We start from the raw sequence: 17,704 nt of genomic DNA on the forward strand, positions 1-17,704 counted from the left end.
AGCCCAATAACAGTGTTGCTATTGTTACATCTCCTCTTCATCTTCTTCCTCCTCTTAATCCTCCTCAGCTTTGGGTCCTATTTTGGAGCTGGTGGTGTCTGAGAACATCCTGGAGCGACTGGTACAGTGGCACGTACGCCGTGGTCTCGACCCTGACAGCCAAACAGCTCTGCTAAAGCTCTTTGAAATGCTGATTGGCCAATCCCCTCAGCCCTTGCTCCAGAACAGTGCCGTGCTGCAGCCTCTGCTCATCCTGCTGGGAGCCTGTGTAGACCCTCAGCTCGGCTGTCCTCCTAACCTGGAGGCCAGCCTCGTACTGCTGCTCAACCAGGTGTGTGTGTGTGTGTGTGTGTGTGTGTGTGTGTGTGTGTGTGTGTGTCTTGTTAAAGACTTGAATGCAAATGCTGTTTTGTTTTTATTTTATTTAAGATACTGAGCCATTGATTTCAATCACATCAAAGCAGATACATTGTTCGACTTTATTTTATTTGTTTATTTATTTGTTTGTTTGTTTGTTTGAGCAATTTTAATGTGAAACCTGTCACGTAAATTCTGTGTGTGTGTGTGTGTGTGTGTGTGTGTGTGTGTGTGTTACAGAAATTATGCTCTGGTTATTTTAGCCTTTTAGTTTCAAGGTGAAATCTTTTCCACTCTTACACAGCCGTGATTCTAAATACGCTTATTTACCCACTAATTGTGATGAAGTTAAGACTTATCGAGCGTATGAAATATTAATAAGTCGTTATTGTGTTGTTGTAAAGTGAATAAATAGAAGGGTGTACTGTAAATAGGACATTTTGTTGTTAAGCAGTGAAAATATTAGGACATCGTTTGGGTTGCTAAGATTACAGATGAGTCTGAGGTCAGGCTTCTGGTGAAGGTTACAGCTGGAGTACAGCTGGAGTGGAGCTCGGTTTCTCTTCTGTTTCATCCATTTGTTTGGGATTGCTTCATGTAAATTCTGCTGTATGTGTGTCCTGAGGTTTGTGTGTCCATGGCGAGGCAGCCTGCTGTGTTGGAGCTGTTGTTCCGGTGCGGTACGATACAGCAGGGTCCCACAAACCTGCTGATCTTCTCTCTCCTGGTACCGTTTATCCATCGAGATGGAGCTCTGGGTCAACAAGCTCGTGACGCCTTGCTTCTGGTCATGGCGACCTCCGCTAGCAACCACGCCGTGGCCCGCTACATCACCGAGAACTCCTACTTCTGTCCGGTAGGGGTGTGTGTGTGTGTGTGTGTGTGTGTGTGTGTGTGTGTGTGTGTGTGTGTGTGTATGCCTCGTTACGACACACCAGTCTCTGCCTCATTACGACACACCAGTCTCTGCCTCGTTACGACACACCATTCTCTGCCTCGTTACGACACACCAGTCTCTGCCTCGTTACGACACACCAGTCTCTGGTTCGTTACGACACACCAGTCTCTGCCTCGTTACGACACACCAGTCTCTGCCTCGTTACGACACACCAGTCTCTGCCTCGTTACGACACACCAGTCTCTGCCTCGTTACGACACACCAGTCTCTGCCTCGTTACGACACACCAGTCTCTGCCTCGTTACGACACACCCAGTCCCTGCCTCGTTACGACACACCAGTCTCTGCCTCGTTACGACACACCAGTCTCTGCCTCGTTACGACACACCAGTCTCTGCCTCGTTACGACACACCAGTCTCTGCCTCGTTACGACACACCAGTCTCTGCCTCGTTACGACACACCAGTCTCTGCCTCGTTACGACACACCAGTCTCTGCCTCGTTACGACACACCAGTCTCTGCCTCGTTACGACACACCCAGTCCCTGCCTCGTTACGACACACCAGTCCCTGCCTCGTTACGACACACCAGTCCCTGCCTCGTTACGACACACCAGTCCCTGCCTCGTTACGACACACCAGTCTCTGCCTCGTTACGACACACCAGTCTCTGCCTCGTTACGACACACCCAGTCCCTGCCTCATTACGACACACCCAGTCCCTGCCTCATTACGACACACCCAGTCCCTGCCTCATTACGACACACCCAGTCCCTGCCTCAGCATTACAAACTAGCTGAACTGGAAAGTTGAATCTACACCTCTGTACCCTAGGTGCTAGCGACGGGCCTGAGCGCTCTCTATTCCTCTCTGCCACGGAAGATTGAGGTGCGTGGTGATGACTGGCATGCTCTACGGAGGGAGGACTGGATGGGCGTGTCATCTCTGGTCCTCTTCATGAACAGTCTAGAGTTCTGTAACGCCGTGGTACAGGTGGCACACCCACTCGTCCGCTGCCAGCTAATCGACTACCTCCACAATGGCTTCCTGGTACCAGTCATGGGTCCTGCCCTGCACAAGGTGAGAGGTTCTCGGTGCCGGAAACCACACTGAAAATGTGCTGCTTAAGAATTGTAAAGTTGTACGCCTGGTATTAATTCCGATGAGAGACTGCGGAGTATAATTTTCCCCTTTGTCCATCCTTATTCAATCCAGTCATCTGTGGACGAAATGATCGCAAGTACGGCGTATCTGGACCTTTTTCTACGAAGTGTCTCGGAGAAGTCGCTCCTCAAGACCTTCCTTCGCTTCATACTGCTGCATCGTCATGACAACGACACCATCCTCGATACACTGCTCACACGCATCAGCAGCAACTCACGGGTAGGTCTGGTCCTCTGGGAAGTCTGGCAAATCTGTCTGGTTTCCTTTTTTCCACTGGGTTTTTCATTTCCTGCATAGCTGTCCAGTTAGGTCTGGAACCAGCAATGCCTTCATGTAGATTTCGAATAGGGTGGCAGCGTGTAGTAACTTTCTTTGCTTCCATCACTCTCGTAGCTATGCATGGTCTCTCTCAGTCTCTTCAAGACTTTGCTCTCCCTCAACTGTGAAGACCTCATGCTCCAGCTCGTTCTCAGGTGTGTGTCTGTGCCACACGTATGCAATTACCTACATTCCTCTTAGATCCCGAATACGTTTTCAAAGCGGTGTAGTCATTAATTTGCTGTTTCGTGTTTAGGTATCTGCTGCCTTGCACACACGTGATGCTGAGTCAGCGGCGCGCAGTCCGAGAGACCGACCTCTACGGCAAATCAGCCGATAAGTTCCTGTCTCTCATCCCAGAATGCTGTCGAATCACCACAGCAGCCTGTAATGAAAGGGAGGAGGAACCTGTCTTCTGGGGCAAGGGTACGCACGCATGCTAAACAAGGCTTAATCGGAAGTAAGGGCGGGAACTAGCCGAAGTTGTTCTCATGGTATACACTGCAGGGGTGTAACGCGTTACATTTTAAACGGACGTGATTACAGTTAGTGATGTCAGTAAAACGACGTTACTTGCGTTATAACTTTATTGTTAAGAAAACTATATTAAAAGTAAAGTGCGTTTTTAAAAATTGCCCTGAAGATTTTTTATTTAGCCGCGAACAATTCTGCACTCGGAGCGGTTCGTCACTGCGTAACTGAACGCCGGTAAAAGAAGACGGCGGGGTTGTGATTTTATATCTTCAGCGAACGGAGGCGAGACCAATCAGACAGGGTTTACGGGAAAATAAACACGTGGAAATACTCGTGTCTTATTGGCTGACGGATCTCGATTCTGCCGAACGCTAGCTCATACAGTCAGCGTGAGGGGAAATGGATGTACGCTGATTTTTATTTAAACAGTAAAGGAGTTGAAACTGAAACGGAAACATCCTCTGAGGCTGAGCAGGAAAACAAGGCGTGTAAACGTCTAGATGAGTTCCAGTTTACGTGAACATGATCTGAGCGGAGCAGAAGGAAAGATAATGTACTCTACATGGCGCTGTAGCAGCTAAACCCATACAGTGACAGCTTAGCTGTGTCTCCCCTCGGCTAGCGACACCAGACTAGCCTAGTGAGAAAAGTTTGATATTTTATCCGTCTGGTCATCCGACACACGGTAACAACCCCCGAGGCGGGTTTTATTATAAATCCTAATTTTTCTGATCATGTCATACAAAGAACCACGAGTTTCACTTTGTAGTGTGTTTTTGTACGTTTGACAAGTTTTAAAAGTAACGTAATGTAATCCGATTACAATTTTAAAGTAGTAATTAGTAATCTGTAGTGGATTATGTTTTTTGAGTATCTTACCCAAAACTGGTCAGGAGTCAGTAACTGTAATGAATTAATACGTGTCGGTCATAAAAGCATCTCATCCCTTCTTTGTATTGTAGTGTTGGGTAGCCCTACTTCAGAGTCTCCCGTTCACACCAAGCCCAGCACTCCATCCCGCTTGGCTCTCTTCATTCGGCAGCAAAACACAGGCAACCCGTCCTCCACCGCTGCTTCTGACAACACTCCCTCCTCTCCTCGGGGCAGCATTTCCACACCAGCCCCCAACAGTCCCATGCATCAGCCTCCAGATGCTTCAGAAGCTGAGTCTGGTTACCTGGAGTACCTCAGAGATGCACGGCGGGGCATCGAGCTCTGCTCGTGGGCCTGTCGGGACTGGTCGGCACCTTACGATGGGGAAAACCCTTCCCCCAATTCGGCGCCACCTCCACCACCGCCTCCCTCATCCAACCCATCTCTCAATATGGTGCCTGAGCACTTCTCCATGCAGCAAACCGGGCTTAAAGACATCCAGCAAAGGGCGGCCACGGTGGCAGCAGCGCGTGCGGAATGGAGCAGCTCCGATCGAAACAGTGGAGAGTGGGATGTGACAATCAGTAAGAACTGCATCAGCCTCACACCTCGCAGCAAGAAACGGAGCCTGTTGCCCAGTTCTGTCTCTCTGCAGCCGTCATCATCGTCCTCGTCCTCATCAGCGGTTCCCCCATCAGGACCAGGAGAACCTGCAGGGCACCAACCACACACACTTCCACACCGAGCACTCTTTAACGGCACTGGACAGGCGGACGAGTGTGCGGATATGTCTGACAGAGGGATGGAGGTGAAGAAGGTAAAGAGAGATGCAGATGCTAGTGGAGGAGTGGAAGAATTAGGCGTGAATGGAAGGGTGGGGATTGTATCTCCAGAATCCAGTCTTCCTTTGCAGAGAGAGTACAGTTCGGTGACGAAGCCATCTCAGGTGCAATCTACTACGCTTCCACAGCCACAGACAAGCCCAGCTGGCTTACAGTCCTCATCCCAGGAGTGTAGCTCCAGCGAGGGAAAAAGATCTACTCCAGCCTCGAGCTCAGCTGAAACTTTCATCACCACGAGCTGCAGTAGCCCGGGACCGGAGTCGGTCGAGAGCCTGATCGACGAGCTGCTAGAACAAGCGCCGTCTGAACCGCTGTCCGAAGACGCCAACGGCCAGGGCATCAGCATCGAAGCCTTCCACCAAGAGCTAAGAGAACTAGAAGAGCGAGTAAAGGGAAGGAGAGTTCCCAAACGAAGCACTGACGAGTTCATACAAGATCCGTTATCTAATCCCGCTGATCCGAACCGGCCCGATGAGGAGTGCCCTTCGTTGGACACCGAGCAGGGAACTGAAGAATCAAAGCCTGAAAGCTCCACTCCAGCCATGTTTAGCCCAGCACGACCCCTCGGACAACCTCAAGCACAACCATACATAGGTAATCGTCTGAGATTTTTATATATATATATATATACATACATATAAACCGATCGACAGGAATTAAACCGATCTTCCTCGGTGTCCACTTTGCGTCCGCAGGTCCCTTTTTGACGGTGCTCTTTTCGAAGCTGGAGAACATGGTACAGAATTCCTTGTACGTGAACGTTCTGCTGACGGGCATCGTGTTTCAGCTCGCCTGCTACCCTCAGCCTCTCCTCCGCTCTTTCCTCCTGAACACAAATATGGTGTTTCAGCCTAGTGTCAAGTCTCTCATACAGGTAGGACTTCACTGGACACCAGAGCCCGTACAGTTATACAGCGTAACAAAACGTCTGATCCAACCGTCTGATACCGTTCCAGTCCGACACGTTTCACCTGATTGCGCGTTACTCAAAAACGCCCCGAAGGACGCTTTAATTTCAGCACGAATGAACCCGAACTCGTGAACAAATTGTAAATCCAAATCATGAGTCCGACACAGTGGCGCTCTTAATAGTTTTCAGTCTGTTATTTTATATGCTGTAAGAAAGTCCATAATGAATATGACCTGTGTGTTTGGTTTCTGTAGGGAATTCTGTGTTGTTGGTGGTTTTTTTAAAAATTTTTTTATTAATCCAAAGTTTTCAAACTCCTTGAATAGGGGCCAAGAATTATAAGGCTCCATCTTAAGCTTAATTTTTTTTTCCCCCCCTTATAAATTCCTGTGCGATTCTTCAGCTTAGGCAATCAGTTGGTTTTTGATAGGAGCTCTTTTGTTTATATTAGAAAAAAAACGAGTATATATTTTTTAAAAAATTCTGATCAAAACACCTTTTATACATTTTATTATAGCGCTTTTTTTTTCTCCACTTGAATTCACAGCGACTGAAACGTCGATGACAAACGACTGTGTCTCGCTTTAATTTGACGTCGGCTTCCTTTTATTTCTCACGTTTTCTTTGTCTTCCCCCCCAGGTGCTCGGATCTGTAAAGAACCGTATTGAAGCATTCGCTGCAGTGCAGGAGGACTTTCCAGCTATGCTGAGGAAGGCTCGGCGCTTTCTCGTCACGCGAGGCAAACTAGACTGGACGGAGTCGAACGCGGGAGTACCCCCTCTGCGTCGATCGGACTCGATGGGTTAGTGTGAGAACTGAAGAAATGGAAATCAATAAAAAAAATAGTGGTTTTATTCATAACACAGTGTGAAAAGGTCAAGTTCAAGAAAATGTCCGCCTTGGTTTTTGGGAAAAAAAATTGATCGTGCATGGCAGATCAGGTTAATCACGCCTCTCTAAATCTGATGGTTTCATTTTTCTCCCTCGTGCTCCTCTTGCATAAACGCACGTCTCTCTTTTCTAGTGAAGAGTCGGAAGCCGTCACTGGGCGAGCTGATACTGAGGCATACCAACAGTCCGACGCGGGCACGTCACGCAGCTCAGGCGGCTCTGGCACACGTGAGGGACGGTAGCCATTCTCTACACAGTGCTCTGTTCCGCGGCGTGGTGGCCGGACCTGGGGCTTCCAGCCTGGAGAAACAAGCAGAGGCGCTGCGGGTAAAGAACACGGTTTACTGTGCTGTCATATTCTCCGAATTTCTTAAGGAGCTGGCAGCTTTGGCACAGGAGCATGCAGTGGCTATGCCCTTCCCACCCAGCCAAGGCACCGAGGAGTGACGGGCACCGTACCCATTCTTCCTACGGTTTTTAAAAGGAATAAGAAAACTCAGCAAGCGTGTAAGGATAGGTGTAATTACATGTTTATAATAAAAACATTTTTTTTTAAAACTGTACAGGATATGTAAGAGCTTAATTGTTAAAGCTTTAGAAAGTTGTCCATATAAATCTTGTATAAATTCTATATAAAATGTGTATAATGTTTTTACACGGTATGCTCAGAGCAGATCGCTTTAACACGGCTGTACACAGGCACTCCCTAAAGTAAAACGTTGGTGTTATTTCACTACATATCTTTTTCTTTTCTTTTTCTTTCTTTTTTTTTTTTTTTTTTTTTTTTTTTTAAATGTAGGAGGCATGCTGCTGTGACCTTTTTATATTATTAGATCTGTACCGAGTAATTCTAAACAAGGAATCTACTGAAAAAGAAAAAATGTAAACAAAGCTCTGTAAAACCTGCATATTTCTCTTACTTGTGTACATTTATATACGGAAATGGTTTTCATAATGTGGCTTGATTGTCAATAACCATAAATAAGGGCCTTGATAGCTGGCCTAAACAATTACTATGTACAAAACCTGTTTATCCGAACACAGTGAGGGGAAATGACGACATGCAGCACCTTCCCTTTAAGTATAAATCTCTGAGTCTCGTCCAAGTAGAAATATGGTTTTGTTTTGTTTTTTAAACAGGATTGGTGTGAATAAGTTAAAAATATACATCTATAACAATCCTTTTTGTCCTCAAAGCTGCAGTTGCGGAACTAACGTGGAGCACTGTCCAGTTAGCTCTCGTGACCGGTACAGTATTCTACTCGCTGGAATCTTGGGTGCGTTTGTTGCGTACTGAGACGTATTGAGCGTTTGAAACCGAGTGCACGAGTCGCCTGGTAAAACATACACAGTGCTGTTAGATTTTCAAACGAAATACGACATAAAACAAAGGCAACCCGAGTAAATACAGGTTTTACAGGTTTTGCCCCCCGTAGCAGCAATAACCGCAACCAATCGCGTCTGATTACTAGAGATCAGTCTTTCACTTAACTCTAGGACTAGGATTTACTCTGACGCTTTGGATCGTTGTCTCGCTGCATAATCCAGTCGCGCTTGAGTTTCAGCTTACAGACTGAAGACCAGATATTCTCCTCTAGGATTTTCTGGTAGAGAGCAGAATTCACGTTTCCCTCAATTACTGCACGTTGCCCAGACCCTGAAGCAGCAAAGCATCCCGACACCATCAGAGCCTTTTCAAATAGCTTTGTAACCCTTCCTAGACTGATGTATTTCAATTTCAACTTCTTCCTCATCATTTCTGGAATTTCTTTCAACTTTGGCACATAGTGTGTTACTGAGGAAGATCTTTTACCCAACGTCCTGCTGCTGAAAAAGATCTATTTAAGTGTTGATGTGATTGAACAGGGTTTGCAGTAATCAGGCCTGGGTGTGTCTAGTCCAGCTGAACCCCATTATCAGTGCATTGGGGGGTGGGGGGAATACATTTTCACACAGGCCCAGTTGGTATCGGATAGCTCTTTTGCTTCAATAAATAACGTTGTTATTATTTAAAAACTGTGTTTCGTGTTTACGCTGGTCGCCTTTGTTTCATCTTAGATTTCTGAAGCGGTTTATTATGAGACCTACGCAAAAACTGAAGAAATCACAGCACTGTAGTTTTGTTATTTATACAACACGTAAAACCTGAACACGAAAGGAATATTCTAAAAGCGACTCATGTAAACACCTTAATCAGAATATTATACGTCTTATTCAGAATAAGGCCGATGATTAGATTATCACTGTCCGGGTAAACGTCGTCAGTGTGACTCTTTTTTTTTTGTTTTGTTGTTGTTTTTGTTCAAATTCTGTAGCTTGAAGAGCTAATACTAAGCTACTGAATAACATTTAATCCCGATTGTAAACCCAAGGCCGTTACCGTCAGTCACAAACGTATCCACTGTTTCAGTGAGTAGTTTGAGCAATAGGGGGAAACCTGGAGAGGTGGGCAGTCGAGCATGATCGTCTCAGAGTTCAGAAGAGGTCACAGGAAGAGCATACCACAATAGAGCACTTCGTGCTCCACTTTTTACGTTCCTATTGTCAGATTATATTTTGTTTCAAGTACAGCAAGTTGAATATACTCTGAGACTGGAGGCGGTCATGAGAGACTGTGCGAAATGGCACAGGAAGTTGACTGGAAGGAGAATAACGACAGGAGGAGGAGGAGGAGGATAATCGTTGCAACAGGAGAATTAGATTTTTGGAAAGGCACTGATCCTTTACTGGTGCTCCATTTAGTTTCTGAATAAGTGGGCCGTTTAGTTTCCCCACTGGCCGGTTTCGTAGATGACGAGACCGTCAGGTTTTAGGCGAGTTCCAGCCTGTGCAGGGAATGCGCCATGTTCAGAGGAGCAGAAGCCATGTCAGTGTTGCAGCAGGCAGTAAAATTCACTGCATGTTTTTTAGTTTATTATTTGATTTATCCCCCCCCCCCCCCCGCGCCTCCCCAGGAGACTTTAATATTCATTATGAAAGTACTGCATGTGCTAGTGTGTGTGTGTGTGTGTGTGTGTGTGTGTGTGTGTGTGTGTGTGTGTGTGTGTGTGCGTGTGGGTGGTTCTCCAAATTAATATCTTTTTTTTTTTCTTTGAAAATATGTACTGATTCTTTCTTTCTTTCTTTCTTTCTTTGTTTTTGTGCTATCTACCTTTTTTTCCAAACTGTTCACAGCCATAGAGACAGTCCGTCACGCTTTCTTACGCGCCCTGTACACTTACTTTTAATGTTCTGTACACAATGTACCAAAATCATGTTATGGTGGTGTTCCATTTAATGGAGGAAAACGCACACAAAAAAAAAAACCACAGTGACAATTTTTTGTTTGTTTGTTTGTTTGTTTTCAGACCTGTAAATTTGAATGACGTCTCATTCCGAGTCGTAACTTGTACGTGTATATAGAAACGCCGAAAACGCTGGTTAAACTAAGAAGATGGGTGTAAACGTTGCAGCTCGGTCTCAGTGCCAGTTCTCTATCAATCTGTCTATTTGTCCTCACCGAGGGGGACGTCTGTCCGATTGCTACCCGTTACGACGAGCTTTTCTTTGCACGGACTTTTGAATTGTTCCATCGGAGCGTTTGCTTTCCAGAGACGCACCGAATGTTCTCCGAGTCAGGAGTTATACTCGTGGTCGAGCAGAACATCTGCTCATATGTTTGAGCACTTAAGCATCAAGGTCACATTTTGTGGTGTGTGTGTGTGGTTTTTTTTTTGGTTTGTTTTTTTTTTTAAAGTGTTTTTTTTTTGGGGTGGTGGCAATATGGCATATGTTTAAATACGCATTTAAAAACATGAACTGGCCTTTTGTTTTGTTCAGGGTTTCTGAAATGTGTCTTATATGCCAGGATCTTACCGAGTAGTCACTTTTAGAGGTGCTCAGAGTTGTTGACAGGAGCTAGGATTTATTTACGAGTCGTGTTCTGCCATTGGCTGTGGTTTGTGTAAGCATGTACGGCATGTATTAAAGTGGAGAGGTAAATATTAAATAGCTATTTTAGGAACAACATCAGGAGCTATGGTGCCAAGTATTGCCTAGTAAACAGGTTAATGGCCCCCTTTGGTGTTTTACTGCTAGTTGGATCTATAAAGATAAATAAAGACTTGTACACGGGGCACGTTTGTGTGTGTACCCTGAAAAAGTGTGTTGGATTAGCTATGCCACCGTTTTGTGAGGCTACTCTAGTACACATGGTTCCAGAAGGTTAGATTAGACCTGTAGGATATAATCCATATTTTAACACTGACTAAAACTAAAACTAAAAAAGTAAAAATGATGCTAGAGTAATGAAGCTTTTAACAGAGTAATTGCTTGTTCTCGGATGATGGCTGCAGGACGTTTGGGGAAATTTGTGTAAAGTTAATGGAACACGGAAAGGATTTTGAAGTTCATTTTTTAAATATATTTTTAAACGAATTAATTATTGTTCATTTGGTTCTTTTTCTTATCTTGGACGTTTTTTTTTTTTTTCCTCTGAATGCTGAAGTGTTGATGTGTTTTTGCGGCTTGGTATCTATGCAAACCTGCTCCTGTTGCTCTTGGTCTGAAACGGTTCAGCTTTTGTGTGCACACAGTAACGCTTAAACTTGGGGAAATTCACCAAACCCCACCTTTTTTTCTTTTCTTTTTCTTTTCTTTTCTTTTTGTTCTTTCTTTAACTATTCACAGAAATGTATGGGGAAAAAAAAATGTAAAATGATGAATGTTGCCCGGAATATTTTTCTATATAAATCCAATTGAGCTTCAATCAATAGGGGAAATCAACGGTTTCACTTTAAAATCTGTAAAACACTAAAAAAGGGAATTTTTTTTTTTTTTTTTTTTTAATTCATTTATAAATGTTTTACTTGGCAATACCGAAGATGTCTCAGCCTTCATTTAAGCTCGTTGGTTTTGTTGTGCTTGTCGTTTTTGTTGTTGTTTTTTGTGTGTTTCAGTTCAGACACATCTGTATGGTTCAATACAAAACCTAACATCTAGGGAAAAACAATCAGTGCCTCGTGTTACATGGCGTACAGCACACAAAATGATTCACCGCTTGCTCGCCATGTATTTTTATATTTATTTTCGTTTGTCCACCCCTCCCCTCACCTTCCCATCCGTCCATCATCTTAAACTCTCCACTTCTGTCTCTCTCCTCGTCGATCAGCGGTAGTAGGGCGTGTTCTTCGTACCACCGGTATCGAGGAGCTCGGCACGTCTTCCCGGTCGTCCCCCTGACCGCAGAACAAACGCGGCACTGAGCTCATCCGAGACCCGCGTGGACACGTGACGAATTGGAAACGCCGGGGTGAAAACGGACAGAGGTATCGAACTTGAAGCGGACACTCCAGCACTGTAAATCCTGCCTTAGCACTTTCCTGAAACGGTCCCTGTGGTCTTTCTCTGTGTAAACAGAAGCTTATTGTTGGAATGGGAGATTAAAAAAAAAAAAAGGATAAATACGGTGTTTGTGATTTGCCTGCTCATAAGAACAGAGTTTAATTCCATTGTTCTGGTGAATATTGGATACGTAGCGCTCTTGTAGAAATCATTCATAGTGATAGGGAGGGGGAAAAAAACTCCCGAAACGAGGTATTTCCCAAAACTAAAGCACGACCCATTTACGAGCGTGATTTTGAACGGTCATGGCTCAGGCCCAAACCGGAATGTTTCCAAGCAAGGTTCTTTTACGAGTTGGAAGCGGTTTCGGATTTCTTTTCGGAGAAAAATAAACGAGATGCAAGCGGTGTAGGCGTGATGATGGGAAATTATAAGCACATCTGGAACAGCTTCCCTGTTTTGGTATTTAGTTCTTCTGCTTATTAAAGGGTCATGAAACACTAAACTACATTTTCTGAGATTTTAGCAGTGGTGTTTGTGGCGCACGTCATAAAAGACGACGTTAGCAATTTGAATTGTAGGAGAAAACGGGTTCATTTTGAGCCTTTTTCTGCTATTTACGTCTTCAGGCAGCGACGTGGCGATGTACTATAGTACTCCGATGACGCGTCGGCGTCTCATAATTATTCACGAGACTGCGTGTTCTTGTCCTATGAGAAGACGCCGTCTCTTAATTATTCATGACGGCACGTGGTGCTTTCCTTTGACGGACGTGTGACACTAAGATCACGTGGTAGATGAGCGGTGTTTATGGGTCACGGGTGTTTGTTTCAGTGGTGTAAGAGTTCGAGTGTGTTGCATGGCTTTCCCCACGATGCTGCCAGGGTTAGACTCTTGGTTGGTTGGTTGGCCATCAACTACCGACGCATCGAAATTGTTCATGCGTAGCAAGCATTTTTTTCTCGGGAGAGCTAGGAGAATTGGAGAAAGGTGGACTTCGGGACTTGCTCATGAAAGCAGTTTGCGTTTAGACAACGATGTGGTGCCAAGTCCCGAGGACTTTTCCGTCCTTTCAGAGGAGTTACGTGTCTAATTTATAACCGTAACAGTTTTACTCGCCCTTTGTGCTAATTAAACACGCGTTATAAAAATTTGAGTTCTTTCGGTAATACCTCAATTGTACAGAACGTATGCTTATTTCGGTTAATTACTCGTGTGTATATTTTGATATTTTTGTATATATTTTATATCATACATTTAAAGTAGTTTGGGGAAACTCTTTGGAAATGAATATATCTGTACTGTTTATTGAGTCCTGCCCTGAATAATCTATTGCACATAACAGATGTTTACATATCATCCACAAGACAAGATAATAGCTAAATTTATAAACATTACCAAAAGTTTACACACCCTTGATTATTAATCCCGTGTGTCGTTACCTGGTTGATCCACGGCATGATGTGTTTATGTTTTGTGAGAGTTCTTCACGAGTCCCTTGTTTGTCCTGAGCAGTTAAACTGCCCGCTGTTCTTCAGAACAACAAAAATCCTCCAGGTCCGGCACATTCTTTACTTTTCCGGCATCTTCTGCATATTTGAGCCCTTTCCAGCAGCGGCTGTATGATGTCGAGATCCATCTTTTCACACCGAGGACGACTGAGGGACTCGTACGCGACTATTACAAGAGGTGCACGCATTCACTGAAGCTCGAGAAGGTAACATGATACATTAAGAGCGAGGGGGGTGTAAACTTTTGAACAGGATGATCGGTATAAATCGTTAGTCTTTTGTCTTCTGGGAGACGTGTAAATATCTTATTTAGCCTCTGAAGGGTGGCACTAAATGAAAAAAATAAGCTCTTTAAACAAAATACTAACAATTTACACCGATCATGCTGATGTATCCAGAACTACACATCACTCACCAGACTCACGACCCTGAACTCAGACAGGTTTCCTGTAACCAGTCGGATGTATTTGGGGGATCGCTTTTAGCTCCCTTTCAAGCCACACTGCCCAGGATGAGGGCAAAGCTTGAGGCAGGTGAAGGCCAGCATTGTACTGGGCTCCAGACACACCTCAACCCTGCTCCATCCATCCAGTAGCCATAACCTGCAGCTGAAGGAGTAGAGCATGTCACTGAGAACATAGAGCCTGTATCTCATCAGACCCACATCAGACCCTCCCTCATCAGACCCTCCCTCAGAGCCAGCACTGACGCCCTACAGAAGTCCCTCGTCTGCAGGAAGCACGCAGGATGTCTAGGTATTGTTCTCAGAGTTCGGTACGTTGTGTTGGTTGCGGTTCAAAATAATGTCCTACCTTCAATGGTGGGTGTGTGGAAGCCTACGCGGCTCACATTAAATTACTTTGCTACAATACTCCAGCTATCAAACACATTCGTTAGAACAGAAAAGATTCAATTAAAAAAAAATTTTTATAGACCTAAATTCTGGACATTAAATATAACCATAGTTCTAACATGTAGTTCCTCTGAAATTGCCTCTCACCTTTACAAAAATATGCTTCACGCTATTGTAAATATCCTTATACAGTTGAGGCCTGAAGTTTACAGAGACAGTAGACATTGACTTGACAAAAGAAATGTATGGGAGCAGGAAATGGGCATCTACCTGATCAGATCAGAGGTCAGTTTAAAACAACCCGTTGGAGACGGATTGAATTCACCGGAACAGAATTTCAGTAGGTCGTAAGTTTACGTGCGTCAAATTGACTGTCTCTGTAAACAGAAATAACAGATTCGAGAAGTCGGTGTGAGAGCTGTTCCACTGAATGTGTGCCATTTCCTTCCCCAGGACATTTATATGCATGAAAATTAACTGGAGAATACATTTAATTATTAATCCAAGTGTCCTGCATGTTAATTTAACTGCAAATTAAAAACATATCATTTTTAAAACTAGCTAGAGTACTGAAAATATAGCATTTATCTGTTCCCACTCTCTAACACGACACTTTACCATTATATATAATGATTAAAATACTTCAGGAATATTCTTTTTCTTTTTCTTTCTTTTCTTTTGCGTTGTTGTGTGATTTTGTTTCTCATCTATGGTTTAAAAAAATTTCATAAGAAGTCCGTGATACTTTAGTTAAAATACACATTCGAGGCGTGTCCCCGGGTTTTCACTCAGTCCTGTTACCCTAACACGTGACCACCCCCCCCCCCCCACCTTAAAATTTGGAACGAGTCACATGCTCACCAGGAATTTGTATCATCTGGATCTTCTGAAGGCCAAAAGTAAGTTCTCTCATTTTCTTTTCTGTTTACTTGTTGATATTGTAACTGACTGAGACGGTCAATCTCGACGCACGGTCCTGTTACCCAAATTATTTCTTAGATGTGGTTTGTTTATTTATTTATTTATTTATTTATTTTTTAATACAAATTTTTGGTAAATCACTAGAACGTACCCTGTCCTCATGCTATTAGCATGTACGCCATGTGGCTATATTTCATGTATTTGCTAATTCTGTGATTCTGTAATTCTGTGCTAAATGCAATTCTTGCTGAAACATCATTGGATGTAGTTTTTCCAATGCAGAGATCTGAGGACTTTTGTTTTGTCTTCATTTTTTGTCTTTGTCTTTCTTATCTTTTGTAGAAGAAGAAGAAGCATCCCACCCGTGGCATGCTGCAGGGGAGGGAATGAGACACACCCACCACCCTCTGTCTAGTATCTCCTCTCTCTCTCTCTCTCTCTCTCTCTCTCTGTCAATTCCCCCCCCCCCTCCCTCTCTCTCTCTCTCTCTCTCTCTCTCCCTCTCTCTGTCAGTTCCCTCCCCCCTCCCTCTCTCTGTCAATTCCCTCCCCCCTCCCTCTCTCTGTCAATTCCCCCCTCACTCTCTCTCTCTCTCTCTCTCTCTCTCTCTCTCTGTCAATTCCCTCCCCCCTCCCTCTCTCTGTCAATTCCCCCCCCCCTCTCTCTCTGTCTCTCTCTCCCTCTCTCTGTCAATTCCCCCCCTCTCTCTCTCGCTCTGTGTCAACCCCCCCTCTCTCTCTCCCTCTCTCTGTCAATTCCCCCCCTCTCTCCCTCTCTCTATCAATCCCCCCCTCTCTCTCTCTCCCTCTCTCTGTCAATTCCCCCCCCCCTCTCTCTCTCTCTCTCTCTCCCTCCCTCTCTCTCTCTGTCAATTCCCCCCCCTCTCTCTCTCTCTCTCCCTCTCTTTCTCTTTCCACCTCCTTTGCTGTGAAGCACATAGCACGTCCCTTCAGTAGTGACACACATTCCCCTTACCCAGTGTTCATTCCTGTTACTAAAAAGTTAAAACCACTATATTTTTTTTTCAATTATGTTTGGTCCATCATTTATCCAATTGTTTATTACATGATAAAAAAATATCTTAAAGAAGATAAATGTGAGGTTTGGGTCTACTTTAAAAGGAAGAAATGGCTTTGTATAGTGATTTTTTAAATGTTTAAAAAAAAAAAATTTAGTCACAAATATCATTTCTTTAAAATAAACAATTTCTTGAATGGAAAAATAAAGGAATCAGTTGAGAAGCTTTTAAACGTGCTTTTTAAATGTAAAAAATTCAATAAAGTTACCTGAGATTGACCAGTACATATTTTGAAGAGTTCAATGTGTGTGTGTGTGTGTGTGTGTGTGTGTGTGTGTGTGTGTGTGTGTGTGTGTTATTAGATTAAGTGTTGGGGGGGAAACTATTTTTAAAAATGAAAGTTTATTTCGGGAAAGTTACAAGAAGCAAATGGACCAATTCAGTGAAATGGCCCGTAACGACTTTTAGAAGTTTAGGACTGGCCAGTTATCATAATTAGGTGTTCGTTGAGAGTGCATCTGGTGCTATATTTATTTGCCTACCTTTAGAGACCGTGCCTCGTTGCCCTAGATCAGAGGTGTCCAATCTTATCTGGGAAGTTCTGGTGTGGGTGCAGGTTTTCATTCCAACCAAGCAGGAGCCACACCTGAGTCTACTGAAAACCGAGATCATCTGATTAAACAGGTGGAATCAGGTGTGGCTCCTGCTTGGTTGGAATGAAAACCTGCACCCACACCACACCGGCCCTTTCCGGATTAGATTGGACACCCTTGGTCTAGATACAACGTATAAAGTTAAGCAAGTCGGCCAAAACCGAAGAAAACAAAATGTCTACAAACCCAGGTTCTCCATAGGAGCAGTTTACAAATAACTGAAGGTACCATAATAATTGTATGCATATATGAAAATCTTGGAACAACACAGAGATGGCATTTTTCAGGAAAGAAGCACAAATTAACTCCTCTGAATGGATAAACTTTGGTCTGAAAGGTTAAACTGAACTTCAAGGCAACAATGAAGGACGTGGTGAAGGAGTTGGAGTACCAAAATATGTACATCCATCATTAAGAGAGTCTTACATCACCATGGCCTGAAGGTCATGCAAAGGAAGAAGCCCTTACTCGAGACTGGCATTTAAAAAAAAAAAAAAAAGGTCAGACTGAAGGTTGTAAGTGACCAGCAGCCTTTAGGAGGAGTTTTCTCTGGTCAGATGAAACTGATAACAAATGAACTGTTAGACCATAATGATCAGCGCTATGTATCTGCACTTTTTCTATGTATGGGGGAAAAAAAAGGGTGTGGCTTTTAATCTAAAGAGTGCCATTTAAATAGCGAAGCATGGGAGTGGCAG

General features: G+C 44.1%; 1 protein-coding gene across 2 annotated transcripts in view; it reads left to right on the forward strand.

Annotated features, from left to right (window-relative positions):
* fhip1b (FHF complex subunit HOOK interacting protein 1B) overlaps positions 1-13,395 on the forward strand; it is a 28,369-nt gene extending 14,974 nt beyond the window's left edge. For both annotated transcript variants that reach the window (XM_053627676.1, XM_053627678.1), the window contains 10 exons: positions 69-331; positions 983-1,213; positions 2,090-2,335; positions 2,471-2,638; positions 2,813-2,892; positions 2,994-3,163; positions 4,174-5,520; positions 5,622-5,800; positions 6,477-6,639; positions 6,862-13,395. In XM_053627676.1, the coding sequence (XP_053483651.1) occupies positions 69-331; positions 983-1,213; positions 2,090-2,335; positions 2,471-2,638; positions 2,813-2,892; positions 2,994-3,163; positions 4,174-5,520; positions 5,622-5,800; positions 6,477-6,639; positions 6,862-7,175 (3,161 nt within the window). In that variant the 3' untranslated portion in view covers positions 7,176-13,395. The remainder of the gene's footprint in view (positions 1-68; positions 332-982; positions 1,214-2,089; positions 2,336-2,470; positions 2,639-2,812; positions 2,893-2,993; positions 3,164-4,173; positions 5,521-5,621; positions 5,801-6,476; positions 6,640-6,861) is intronic.
* Positions 13,396-17,704: the final 4,309 nt, after the last annotated feature.

The sequence above is a fragment of the Ictalurus furcatus genome, chromosome 6, assembly GCF_023375685.1.
Source record: "Ictalurus furcatus strain D&B chromosome 6, Billie_1.0, whole genome shotgun sequence".
Lineage (NCBI taxonomy): Eukaryota > Metazoa > Chordata > Actinopteri > Siluriformes > Ictaluridae > Ictalurus > Ictalurus furcatus.